At 48.2% G+C, this 13,316-nt stretch overlaps 1 protein-coding gene across 1 annotated transcript in view; it reads left to right on the forward strand.

Moving 5' to 3' along the window:
• ARSG (arylsulfatase G) overlaps window positions 1–13,316 on the forward strand; it is a 94,839-nt gene that overhangs the window by 66,101 nt on the left and 15,422 nt on the right. The window contains exon 8 of the mRNA XM_006833736.1: window positions 5,848–5,956. Within this exon, the coding sequence (XP_006833799.1) occupies window positions 5,848–5,956 (109 nt within the window). The remainder of the gene's footprint in view (window positions 1–5,847; window positions 5,957–13,316) is intronic.

The raw sequence follows: 13,316 nt of genomic DNA on the forward strand, positions 1-13,316 counted from the left end.
ACACATGGCACATAACCACCATCACCACTATTGTTGTTGTAGTTGTTGTTAAGTGCTATCGAGTAGGCTCTGACCCACAGCGACCCTGTGTAGGGTTTCTGAGGAGCAGCTGGTGGGTTTGAACTGCTGACCTTTCAGATCAAACTGACATCTTGGTCGAGCGCATTATCCTACAGCGACACCAGGACTCATGAATGAGACTCATCTAAATGTTGTCAGTGGTTGCCTTGGAGTGATGGGACAATTTGTGTGTGTGTGCTAATTTGATCAACAACAAACATTTACTATTGTGGAATGAGGGAAAAGAAGTTAAACAAACAAACAAAAAATGGAAGAAAGATGGACTGTATCATGGTATTCTAAACTGAGCGTAAACATTTACCACAGAGAACCAGGAACTGGAAATGGAAATGCTCATTCCTTTGCAGACTCTTCCATTCAGTGCTCCCTCCGAATGAGTGGCTGTTGGCTTGTGGAGAGCTCCTTAGATCTTAGAGAAAGAGCTCAGTCCTGTAATTAATTACAAAGCAAACATTCAGTGAATACATTCCAAGTCCCAGACTTTCACCTAAACATCTTACCTGAGTTTTGAGTTTCATCTCTACAACCCTCCTGGAAAGCAGGCACTATTATGACGAGGCCCAGTTTGGAAAGTAGAAGATCGAGGCGTTGGGAAGCCAGATAGCAAGAGGCAGAGTGGGGGGCTTGAACCATCGCAGCACTCTGCCTCTTGGAGGGGCAGAAGCCAGAGAAAGAAGGCCACACGGGAGAGCCTGTCAGTGCTAGATTTGGGGCTGGTTTGGGTGGGGTTTGACCACAACGTGGCCATTGAAATAATCGCAAAGCAGCCTGGGACCAATGCGGTCTTGTTCTTCCTCCAGTGTGCTGGACATCTTTCCCACCGTCGTGGCCCTAGCCCAGGCCAGCCTGCCCAAGGATCGGCATCTGGATGGGCTGGACATCTCGGAGGTGCTCTTTGGCAGGTCAGAGACTGGACACAGGGTAAGTAGAAAAGGCTCTCGCCCAGGACCTGCTACCTCAGTGCAGACAGTCACATACAACCCTCAGAAGGTGGCTGGTTGGCCCCATCTGAAGGAAAAGGTGAACCTGATTCCACTCCGCTCTCCCACCTCTCCTGTAACGGATCCGGTTTGTCATCCCAGTTTTTATTTAACAAATCGACTCAGGGTGAGTGTACGTGGTGTCAGCATTTCCACAGGTGTTCTATTTTTGGACATAAAGGAGGTGCCCAGTACAATTTTGTTGGACCAGATGACTGACCAGTGCCTGTAACTGGCTGACTGTGGGGCTCCCCCATTAGAACGTGTTATGGGCTGAATTGTGTTGAGGTCCTGACCTCTTGAGCTATGGAAGTGATCCCATTTGGAGTTAGGATTTTGTTGGTTGTGTCAATGAGACCTGGTCATTAACATGAATCTAATCACGTCTGAGTTCCACAAAGAGCAGATTCAATGCAGAGATTGTTGTTAAGTACCCCAAGTCGGTTCTGACCCATATGGTCAAGGCACTGAGGCATGCTGGGAAAACTGAAACCAAAGAAGACAAAGACTTTCCCCAGAGTCAGCGCCCTGAATTCAGCCTTCCAGCCTCCTCAACTGTGACAACCTCCATTTCTGTTCTTAAAGCACCCACACACACATACAGCAGTTCTAGGAAGCCACGGGCAGAAGCTTCCTGAAGGCAGGGACCTCAGCTGTGGGGTCTCAGCCCGGAAGTCTCAGTGTACCTAACACAATGTCCCAGAATCTGCCCTCCAGCCAGAATCCCACCGCTGTTGACTGGGAGAATAGATGAGCACCTACTTGGGCAGCAGCCCAGCTCCTGTCCAGCTTAGAACTCAGGCACAAGCCCGGGCTTCCAGATCCTTCCGGATCCTTCCGCACCCACTTTAGCTCCCTCTGAAGCACTACGTGTCTCAGAGAGCCAGGAAATGTTAGGCCTGGGGCCTTTCCTTGGAATTTCCCAGTGTTTTCCTTTTACCAGAAGGAAGAGGGGGTGGCAGGAGGGAGGGTGTGGAGGAACACAGCCCCTCACTGAGGGTCTGCACATCAAAGGTCTGTTTATGTCTGAACCAATCGGGGGCCACATGGAAGTGACTCAGATGCCTCTCCAATGGACTGCTGGTGACCTGAGCTGCCTGCTCCCAGCCATCAACGTGCCTGTGAACACTCAAGTCGTGTTTGTAGGTGGTGTCCGATATTGCCTGAATTTCCTCTGAAGAAGTCTGGGTCCTGTCCATACTGTCTGGCCATCTGGACCTGCACTCCTGATCACTAGTCTGATCCAAGCAGCTCTGCAGGAAGATGGGAGTGAGCAGAGGGTGACCCTGGTGGGTTCCCAGAGACAGATGTCAGTGGAGAGGTGGCCCAGCATGCTCATTACTGTGGTTACTAATAGGGTGCAGGCCTGCGGTGGGGCTGGAAGATCAGCGCTGGGTCTCAAGGTCGGTTTGAACCTCAAGATCAGCAGTTCACACTCACCGGCCGCTCCTTGTAAACCTTATACAGACAGGGTCTCTGAGTTGGAACCGACTCGGTGGTTGTTAACAGCAACAACAACAACAATTAACAGGATACTTGGGGTCACCAGGAAGTACTTCAAGAACTGTGTCTACCTTGATGCGCTGGCCCTGCCTGTGGAAGCCGGCTCTTTCCTGGCCTAACTTCCATTCTCAACGAGGGGACTCACGGTCTCTTTGGATGAGAAGCAAGCCAGAGAATCGGATGCAAGTCACCTCACTGTTTGGGCTCCTCATGGGCATGGATGGTGTGTGGCAAGGCAGCTGCTGATGGCATCTCCAAGGATGACCACGTTGTGTGCTGGTACCTGTGACCCCGTCAGCCTCCCAGCACTGACCCTGCAGCATTAGTGTTTGAGGGCAACTAAGTAGCTCTTGGCCCTGAATGGGGAGTCAGTCTCTCTGGCCTGTGTCTACTAAGCAGAAGTAGTTGGACTAAAGAGACCAGAGAGTGTCAAATGGGTCATGATCGTGGGGGAGAACCAGGAGGAAAACCTCTGTCTGAGAGTTATTGTTAAGTGCCCTCAAGTCGGTTCTGACCCATAGTGATCCTGTATAGTGTTTCTGAGGGGTGACTGGTGAGTTTCAACTGATTTTGTGGTCCAGTGCTTACCCTATAATGCCATAATTGTATATTATATATTATTATAATTAGTTTATTATTTACTTGCTTGACACTGTAGGATCAGCACTGGATTCCTAACTGCAAGTTGGCGGTTCAAACCCACCAGCCACTTCTCGGAACCCCTACAGAATGTCACTGTGATTCGGAACCAACTCCATGGCACTTAACAACAACAACAACAATGAAGCAATTCAACTCTACACACACACACGGTCACTATGAGTCAGAATTGGCTCCATGGCAGTGAACTTGGCTTTTTGTTTTGACCTTCCGGAAACATCCTGGGGGTAGAGACCAAACCCTGTGTGTTTTCCCTGCTCTTTGCCCACACGGTTCCTGCCTTCCGGTTGACCTTCAGAGCGAATGTTTTTTTTCTTTGAACTGAAGTTTCATCCTTCCTTAGCATCTGGCCTCAAAGGTTAAGCAAGTCTGTTTGGATTTTGTACACCAGGGACGTGCAAACAAACAGGCTCACCATTTTCATCTGCCCACACCACAAGCATCCACGCAATGTCCCTGGCAGGGGTGCCATTCTCCAGCAGCAGCATGGTCGGTCCTTCCTCCCTGCTCTTTGTCCTTCAGCTGGAGCATAAGGCACGCATTCCAAAGCCACTTGGAAATGCGTTTTATGCTTGTGCACTTCTGAGTCCTCTGTTCCATGTGCGTGAATAATCGGGAGTGAGTTCTCTGTGTATTTATGGAGACATGGCTTGCAATGAGAAGAACGTATTTGAGAAACGTCGGGTTAGATCAAAGCTCTTTCCTCAGCCTGCAGAAACTCCAGTTGGTATTGTGAGATCTGCACCCTTAAACACAAGCAGTCTCCATACAACACAAACCAAACTATTGCCGTCACCAAATCCATTTCAATGCATGGTCACCTTAGAAGACAAAGTAGAACGGCCCCACAGGGTTTCCAAGGTTGAATGTTTTTATGGAAACAGACTGCCACATTGTCTGCCATGGAGTGGCTGGTGAGTTCAAAACGATGACCCTTGGGTTATCAGTCGAGTGCTTAACCACTGTGACACCAGAGCTCCTAAACAGTCCATATGACATGAGTTTTGTGATTTGTTTGTACTTTGACACTTGGAGGTCCCCAAAGCTGGTGATGAGAAAGTTGCAAGAATGCTGAGCATTTTCTGGTGTGGCGTGCTGGGCCAAGGACATCAAAGGTTCCGTGTGGCAGTGTGAGTTCAGGCTGACAGCAGCCTTTGTCTTGTTTTCCACTCCCCTCCTCGTAATTGCTTTTCTTCTTCGCTCCAGCCAAACATGGGGACGTTGCATGACCGCGGTATGTGTTTGCCTTGGCAGGGCTTTCTACACGCTAACTTTGTGGAATCCTTGGCCTCTGGCTCAACCAGCATGAGGGTGGGGTATGTGTGGGTGGGGGTAGAAGTGGTCATGATTAATTCAGTGCAACATGTCTTCAGGATGTTTCCATCAAACATGACCTTACCTCTTTCAGCCTGCTGACCATCATTACCCTGGTGGTCCCTTTTGACTAAGAAGTTGCAAAAATAATTCCTTTAATTGCCAAAGTGGAAAATTCATAGATTGCACCTCTATTCTTACTGCCTCCCTAAGAGGCCAGAGCTATTACTGTCTCCACAACATTAAAACAACTCATTAACTCAAGGAAAAGCATAGTAAAATAAAGTAATAAAATGGATGCCAGACTAGTGGTTAGTCACTGGGTAAATTAAATAGCTGGGGGAAGTTTTCCAATTTTCTCTTTTTTTCACTTAATTGTATTTGTTCATCCTCAACACTATGCTCAGAAGAGGATGACAGATGTATTTATTCAACAAATATTTGTTAAACATCTACTATATCCAAGACTTTGAACTAGTTCAGTCATAGCCGATGAAGCAAAACTAGAGCAGACCAAACTTGGGTGATCTGAGATGATAACTAGAATGGGGAAAATTGTGGGTTGAATGAAGTTCCGGAATAGGAGACTGGGAAGACGTTTAGCGAGTCCTCTCAGGATCCCGATGTGAGAGACCGGATCACGGCCAGGACTGTGGAGAGGAACGGCACACCTTCAAAGTGGCAGACGACCGGCCGCGCCATCTTTGAGCAGGACTCGATTGTTTTCACTTGTGCCTGTCAACAGATTTGGTTGCTATGCAACATGCATACTGCCCTTGTTAAGTTTCCATAGAGCTGTCAGCCTGTAAGTTTTCCTGTTTAAGTTGTTGTCCTGGTTCACCCACATTTTACAAACTCGGGTCCATTCAGGTTTTGATTTGTCAGCCATGAGTGAACCAGGAAACACCAGTTAGAAGCCCTGGCCATATTTCAGGTGCTGTTTAGAGAGAAAGAGATTGATGAAGTACCTGTTCTCATGATGTAAAGACAGACAAGAACCGAGTAAATCCACAAACAAGATAATGTCAGGGGATAAAAGTATTGTGGAAAAAATAAATGATAGGATTCCATAAAGAGTGATGGAGGGCATGGGAGCGGGGGCACTATCCAAATTTACATATGTTCAGTCCAGTAAAATAAAATCATTTATTGAAAAATAAGTTGGGTAAAGTTTTCCAATTTTCTCTGTTTATTAAGAGAAGTCATTCTTTTATTGAGGTGACTGGAGACTCTTGGAGACTGGCTGTCTCCCCAGAGACATGCTGAGTTATTGCTACCCATAAAGCACCTGTCTCCCTTCCTCTCACAGGGGGAAGCCCAGCCAAGCAGACCACGTGGGAAGGAGGACACCGAGTTCCAGCTCTGGCTTATTGGCCCAGCAGAGTCCCTGTCAACATCACCAGCACTGCCTTGTTAAGGTATGAGTCCCAAATTATCTCAGGACTTTGGGAATTAAAGCAAGGAAAATGTGGATGGTTGGGTGGCCAGAGCTGGCACATTGTCTGCCTTTGTGTGAAGATGGTTAGCTGACTGGAAGTGGAGGGACCAGCAGGAATGAAAGAGAGCATTGGGAAGCCCTAAGGATTCCTGGCCCAGATGGGTCTTTCTGAGGAGAAAATGTCGTAAGGGAGGAAATGGGAAGAAAGAAGATCCAAGTCAAAAGGCAGTCAAGCGTGCCCAGCTACTGCTAGAACTCTGATTGCAGCCTGTAAGGCAATTGCATGTGCTAATTAAAATAATTAGTGTCTTGGGGCTTCCACCAAGCCATCCTCTGGGAAAATGTCTGAGTGAATGGGGGGTTGGGGATGGCCCTCACTTCCTCTATCTGTGAGTGATGGCCATGTCTGCTGAAGGGAAACAACAAAACCAAACTAGTTGGCATCAAATCGTTGGCTGGTGACTCCATAGGTGTTAGAGAAGAACTGTATTCCTTAAAGGGTTCAAAGACTGATTGCAAAAGTGGTGTAGGGGCCATGTCTGAGCTCCCCCTCCCTGCTTTATAAGGAAGAGGAGGAGACTCAGTATCATCAGCCCAAGGTCGAGGCCTCTGAGGTAGAGGTCAGACATGCCTCCACCCTCCAGCCCTCTTTATCCAATTCTGTCATCAACCATCCCTCATTGTCTGCCGTGTTTGAGAATCGATTGCAGCGGCCATTGCAGTGGTCACACGGAATTCACAGCCAATGCTCACAATGATGGCGTTTAGGGAGGGGAAGAGGGTACAATTCAAGATCCGAGACAGCTCCGAATACAGCAGCTCTGCAATCAGGCATGCCTCGCTTTTCTCTTCCTCCGGCCAGCTGTGTGGCCCCTTGGTCTCTGCTCTGCTCTTTTATTGTTGTGATGTGCCGTGGAGTCAGTTCTGACTCATAGTGACCCTGTACAGGGTTTCCGAGGCTGTAAATCTTTACGGGAGCAGAAAGCCTCATCTTTCTCCCACGGGACAGCTGGTAGTTTCAAACTGCCGACCCTGAGGTTAACAGCTCCTGGCTCTGCTCTTTTAGCACTGTTGATAAATGCCCAAAAGGCACGTCGTTCTGCAAGTCAGCTTCCTGCCTGAAGGCACTCAGCCCCACTCTGTCTGTGGGCCCGGAATCTGCAGCTCTGGGTCTCCTGTTCTGCTGCCGCAGCGTCTCTATGCAAAAGTCTCAAGGTTCCAAGGCTAGGCTGTGTTCATGGCTCTTCTTTCTCGATGGTCCTCCTATCATCTGTTTATGTTTCTCTGAGATGATGGCAAAACAAACCAACCGCCGAATGAGAGTCCCTGTATTTGCGGGGTCCCACGCAGTTATCTGTTGGCAGTCACAAAGACCGGATAGAAGAACCACACTGTGTGAATTCACTGTACCACACTTTCTTGTGGGATTCGGGATGGACTCAACTCACCAGCCTTCCACTTAACAGCCAAGCATGTCATCATTTCCCTCATCTAGAAACTCCCTGCTGAAGAGAAAACAGGGAAAGGAGGGTAGCAGCGGCTCCTCTCCTGGCCTGGGCCAAGCAGAGGGTACGGGATAGATCATTTGAGCCCTAACTAATCTGTTCTTGGGGGCAGACAGATGTACTAAGGGGACTGTGTAGAGACAGATGGTCCCAAGAAAAGAGTCTAGATGCCTGTTTGCCCTGGAGGGGAGGTGACCACCCCAGGTCAGTGGGTGATGATTGAATTCCTAGGAAAGAACATTCTTCTGATGAGGAAGCTTCTAAAATGGGTGGGTTCCTGGGTGCTCCACTTTTCAGAAAGACAGAAGGAAGGTCTCACCGTCACTCTGATCTCCCCATTAAGTAGATCCAAGAGGCCAACTTCTTGGCAAAGAACTTGGCTGTGGTGTGCCTTCTGAAAGCAGTGCCATTGGGGTTATGTGACCAGAACTTACAATGCAAACTTTCTGCTAATTCAGATGGGGACTCCCTCCTGTATTCGTTAACAAGGGGGACTTTCCACAGGGCATTTGTTCACATGCTCAGAGGCTTGGGTCTGGTTAGAGAAAGATTTCCTAGTTCCAAAGGTTCTTGCCCATTAGCTGAATGAGTTTTAATAAAGGACACAGTCCAGTTAGAACAAAGTGTCTTGATGGAACCCTGTCGGCATCCTCACATCCGGGGGGAGGGACAGAGTCATGCCCAGGGAAAGAAAGGGTAAATAAAGAGCTCTGGTGGTCAGCGTAGGGTAGGGGCTGGGTAGGCTGTGGGGCTCCCAGGAGCTTCAGGTCAGCCTTGTACACTCAGGAGCAGGTGTGTTAGTTAATAAGAGCACAGCATGCAGCCTGGAGTCTGGGAAGAGGGCCAGATGAGCTGCTTTTTATAGGACTGGCTTGGTGTCATCGAGAGGGGCCAAGTTCACGGGCTGGGTTGCACAGTGCACAAATAACTCAGCAAGCTGTCAAATTACATCACCTGGAATGGCGCACATGCTTCTCATTTGAGATCTGTGTTTGCACCTATAGTCAACCACGGCACCCAAATAAAATCATATGTTCTTGATAACTTAGGGGCTCAGAGGTGACCTAGAGGGTAGTCAGGTGATCACACAGGCCCTGCTGGGGGAATTTCATCAGCACTGTACCATGACACCAAATTAGCCCCTCTTAGGATAACTTTTGGTGTGAAATCAGCCCTTCCCCCCACATGAATCCACGCAAAGCAAACTTGGGAGGAGACTTCTCACCGTCCAGATATGTTTCTGTGTGTCTAGTATTTGTTCCCTACAATTCCCTCGGAGCCCAACTCAAGAATATCGTTAAGGTACCTATGCAAGAAACGAATGCTCATGCTTCATGTTCTCAGGACCCCAGCCAGGCATTCCAGCCCAGACTCCACATAGTCCAGCACTTGATTCCTAGGAGAAATATACATCTTCCTTTAGGTCAGAGATAATTCCCTGAAGACACTCTGAGCCAAGGGCAGAATCCCTTAAACCTGCATTCCAGTGAATTATGGAATGTTGGGCTGCAGGGAGTAGTAAAGTTATGTAAAAATTCACTGTGAATGAATACCTGAAAGTAGAAATGGAGAGAGTGTGAGGTGGGAGGTACACTCTAGATCTCACCCTTGTACAGAAAGCCAGTGTTAATTTTTTGGTGACTACATAGGGAGTGTAATCTGATGAAAGAAGTGTCATGTCGTCACACAAAAGCCCTATGTCACAGTTACAGAATGAGGGAAATGCATTCAGTCAACAAGTATTTATTGATGTGACCAACTATGGTAGATCGTTGTTCTAGGGACTGAGGCTACAGGAATGAACAAACCAGACCCAAAGCTTCTGATGGTTGTTGTTGTTAAGTGCCGTCGAGTCGGTTCCGACCCATAGCGACCCTGTACAGGGTTTCCAAGGGTGTAAATCCTTATGGGAGTAGAAAGGCTCATCTTTCTCCCGCGGAGAGGCTGGTAGATTCGAACCGCTGACCTTAAGGTTTGCAGCCCGATTCGTAACCACTACGCTACCAGAGCGGGGCTCGCTTTGAGGAGGCCAGGCCTTTGGTAGAACGTGTGAGGATTGCCTGGTGGTTCTATAGTTCTAATGCAAGGTTTCCCTTTCAACTTCAGCACAGTGGACCTTTTGGCAAATAAAGCCCCCCTGGTGGCACAATGGGCTGGGCTGCTAACTGCAAGGTCAGCAGTTTGAATCCACCAGCTGTTCTGAGGGAAAAAGATGAGGCTTTCTGCTCCCATAAAGATTTACAGCCTCAGAAATCCTAGACAGGGTCGCTATGAGTCAGAAAGAACTCAATGACACACAACAATGTTTTGCTTTATGGGAGATGTCCTGTGCACTGTGGGATGTTTAATAGCATCTCAGTAGCATCTTACTAGGAGTCTTGGTGTAGTGCTGTAGGATAAGCACTGGACTTCAAGGTCAGTCAGTTTGAACTGCAAGGGCGGTGGTTGAAACTCACCATCTGCTCCATGGACACTGTACACAGCGTCGCTATGAGTTGAAATTGACTAGATGGCACTTAACAACAACAACAACAGCAACAAGCATCTTACCTGGACTCCTGGTGTGGGTGTTGTAGAACAAACACTGGGCTGCGAACCAACAAGATTGTCAGTTCAAACTCACTAGCTGCTCCTCAGAAACCCTGCACAGGGTCGCTATGAGTTGGAATTGACTCAGTGGCAATTAACAACAACAACACAGCATCCTACCAACCCTTCATAGTTGTGACAGACATAAATGTCTCCAAGGAGTCCTGGTGTGGCACTGTAGGATCAGTAATGGACTGCAAGGTCAGTTTGAAGCAGAAGGTCAGGGGTTCAAAGTCACTAGCTGCTCCTTGAAAAGCTATACAAGATCTCTACGAGTCGGAAATGATTCAACAGCACTTAATAACAACAGCACTGCACACTGGAGAGGAGGTGGGGAACTGGTCCTGGTTGAGAAACAGAACTTTAATAGAATGGATCTTGGTGAAATACAAGATAGCCAAGAGTTTGCTGCTCCAGTTGGAGAAGGACAGTCCCCCTGCTCCCCAGACCCAAATGCCGCCAATTATTTTCCTACCTACCCTTCACCTCTTTGATTCCTGACTTTCCCCAGGTAACTGACAAGCAAAATGTCCTCAGAGGCTAGGACACATCCTGTCCCATTGCCCTATGACCCACTATCGGTCAGCTTAGCTGCCCACCTCCAGTCCCATCAATACGAGCTCTGAAGCCCTGGATGTTCAGTTTGGAGTGCGTCCCCTGGCGGCCCTTGGGGTCCTAGGATAGGGTCTCTTTATTGCTGCTCAGTCTGTTCTGTCAGGCACTTTTACAAACACCCTTCAGAGCCTGGACTAGCTGAAGATGCATTGAAGAAGAAGGAAATTTTTTCATACGGGCAACAGAATCTGCAAAGTTGTCTGTTGCTCTGGGCCTTGAAGAGTCTCTGCCGTCTCTCTTCGTAAACAAATGCTTGGCCTCACCTTCTCATGACCAAAAGGGCCCACCAGACATAGCACCAGTGACCACAAGACTTAGAGGCCCGTGAAAATTCTACTATGGTTCTTTTTAGTTGGAATGGGAACATGAACTTTTAGTAGGGAGGAAAGAGTTTAATATAATATTTATAGATTCACCTTTATACCAATGCAGTCATAAAGTCTAATTTTTAGGGAAAAACTGTTTTTGTGTTGTTTTTAATGGAAGAAGGGACCAAGAAAAGCCAGGGTGCCTCCATCTAATGACATGCCTGTCCTAAGCATCACAGTGAATTGTAGAAACAGGAAAAGTACAGTTTTGTCTTGTTTTTCAAATCTTCATTCAAGCTTTCAGAAACTCCCAGGACCACTTAGGCAGCGTTTGAGGTCTGGAATAGCTGGCGTCTGTTGGTGAAGTTTTCTAGGGTCGCTGCTTTCTCCAAGTTCACAACCTGGGCTGGGATTGGCACAACTAGCCCTGAGATGGCAACAGGCCTGTGTGCCTGAGTACACCGCCCTCTTCCAGAGCTGACCTGGGGAGCTTTTGGACACCCCGAGCTTGCCAACGCTGCCCTAAGCTGCCCTGAGCTGCAGGAGGTGGTGAGGGGTTGATTTGTACTCTTCCTGGTGGCCTTGGACTTCTGAGGTTCCTTGAAAACACTGAAACACTGGGATTCTGGGAATATTCGCATTAGGACTAGACCCTAATGACATTATGATGCTAAACCTTACACGGTTGTTGCCTTTCAGTCAGTTTTAACTCATAGCAATCCTGTATAGGGTTTCCAAGGAGCAGCTGGTAGGTCTGAACCACTGACCTGGTGGTTAGCAGCCGAGTACTTACCTAAGTGCCACACCAGGACTCCGATCTCATACTTATTGTTGTTGTCAAGTGTCGTCAAGTCGACTCCAACTTATAGTGACCCTGTATAGGGTTTCCAAGGAGTGGCTGGTGAATTTGAACCACCGAAGTTGAGATTCAAACTGACCTTGTGGTTCAGCACATTATCTCACAGCACCACCCCAGGATTCCTAGTGGAGTCAGTTCCGATTCATAGCAACCCTGCATAGGATTTCTGAGGCTATAAATCTTTACAGGAGCCTCATCTTTCTCCTATGGAACAGCTGGTAGTTTCAAATTGCTGGCTCTGAGATTAGCAGTCCGACTTGTAACCACTACGTTACCAGAGCTCCTTAGAGGAGACAAAATAAGATGACAAAAAAAAAAAAAGCATGCGATACATTACAAAATGTAACTCAGATCCTGTTTTTCTCTCTGGGTGATTTGGCACAGATGTGACATTGAGCTTCTCTCTTAGGGATGCACTTAGGGAACGCTTAGGCAAACAGCTGTAAACCAGCGCAGGCTTTACAGATGCTTCTCAACTGGTTGCAGCCACCTTGGACTTGGACAGGTCTCCGGACTGTTCCGTACTTTGCAAGCGTGCGCTCTGTACTCCGTCAGCTGGCTTTAGTGTGGGATGCCAGCTCCTGGCGTGTAGAGCTGGAGATAAACCCTCAGCTATGTGACCTGTGAAGAGAAACCAGAAACACGGTGTACTGTGATCGCTGGACAGATGTGACCTGGAGGGGAAGTGTGTAGACCACATGCTGGGGAGAAGGAGCTGGGTAGGTGGAGGCCTCCTGGAGCTCAGATGGGTAAAGTGAGGCCATGTGATCACGTGGCCCTTGGAGACGTGCAGGCCATTAACAGTTGTTGTTATTGTTAAGTGCCATTGAGTTGGTTCCAACCCACAGCGACACTGTATAGGGTTTCCAAGGAGCAGCTGGTGAGCTTGAACCGCCGACCTTGCAGTTCAAATGTCTTTATGGGCTTCTAAATGAAAGGTTGGAGGTTTGAGTCCACCCAAGGTGGTTCAGAAGAAAGACCTGTGGAGCACACTTGTCCTCTGACATACGCAGCGTTGCCATGAGTTGGCACCATATTGATGGCCACTGTTTTGCTGCATGTTTTTAACTGGTGGCCCTGGAGGTCTCCCCGTGGCCCAGCCAGAGTTTGTTTCGGTACCTGCTACTCAAGTTGCCCGGGACCTTTCCTGGAGAAGTCTAGCCCCACATGGCCCCTGCTGCTGGCCCCATTCTGACCCTCAGAAAAACAGCCCAGTGGAGGTACAGCCCCTCTGGTTTTAACAAGAAGTTTTTCCTAACACGAGCACAAAAGTCTGAGGGAGATGTGCCCTATAGCAGAATAGAAGTGAATTATAGGGAATCCTGGTGTGGCACTGCGGGGTAATGCGCTAGACTGCAAAGTCGGTTTGAACCACAAGGTTGGCAGTTCTAACTCACAAGGAGCTCTGGTAGCGTAGTGGTTATGAATCGGGCTGCGAACCGCAAAGTCAGCAGTTCGAAACTA

Source organism: Chrysochloris asiatica, unplaced genomic scaffold, assembly GCF_000296735.1.
Source record: "Chrysochloris asiatica unplaced genomic scaffold, ChrAsi1.0 scaffold00007, whole genome shotgun sequence".
Lineage (NCBI taxonomy): Eukaryota > Metazoa > Chordata > Mammalia > Afrosoricida > Chrysochloridae > Chrysochloris > Chrysochloris asiatica.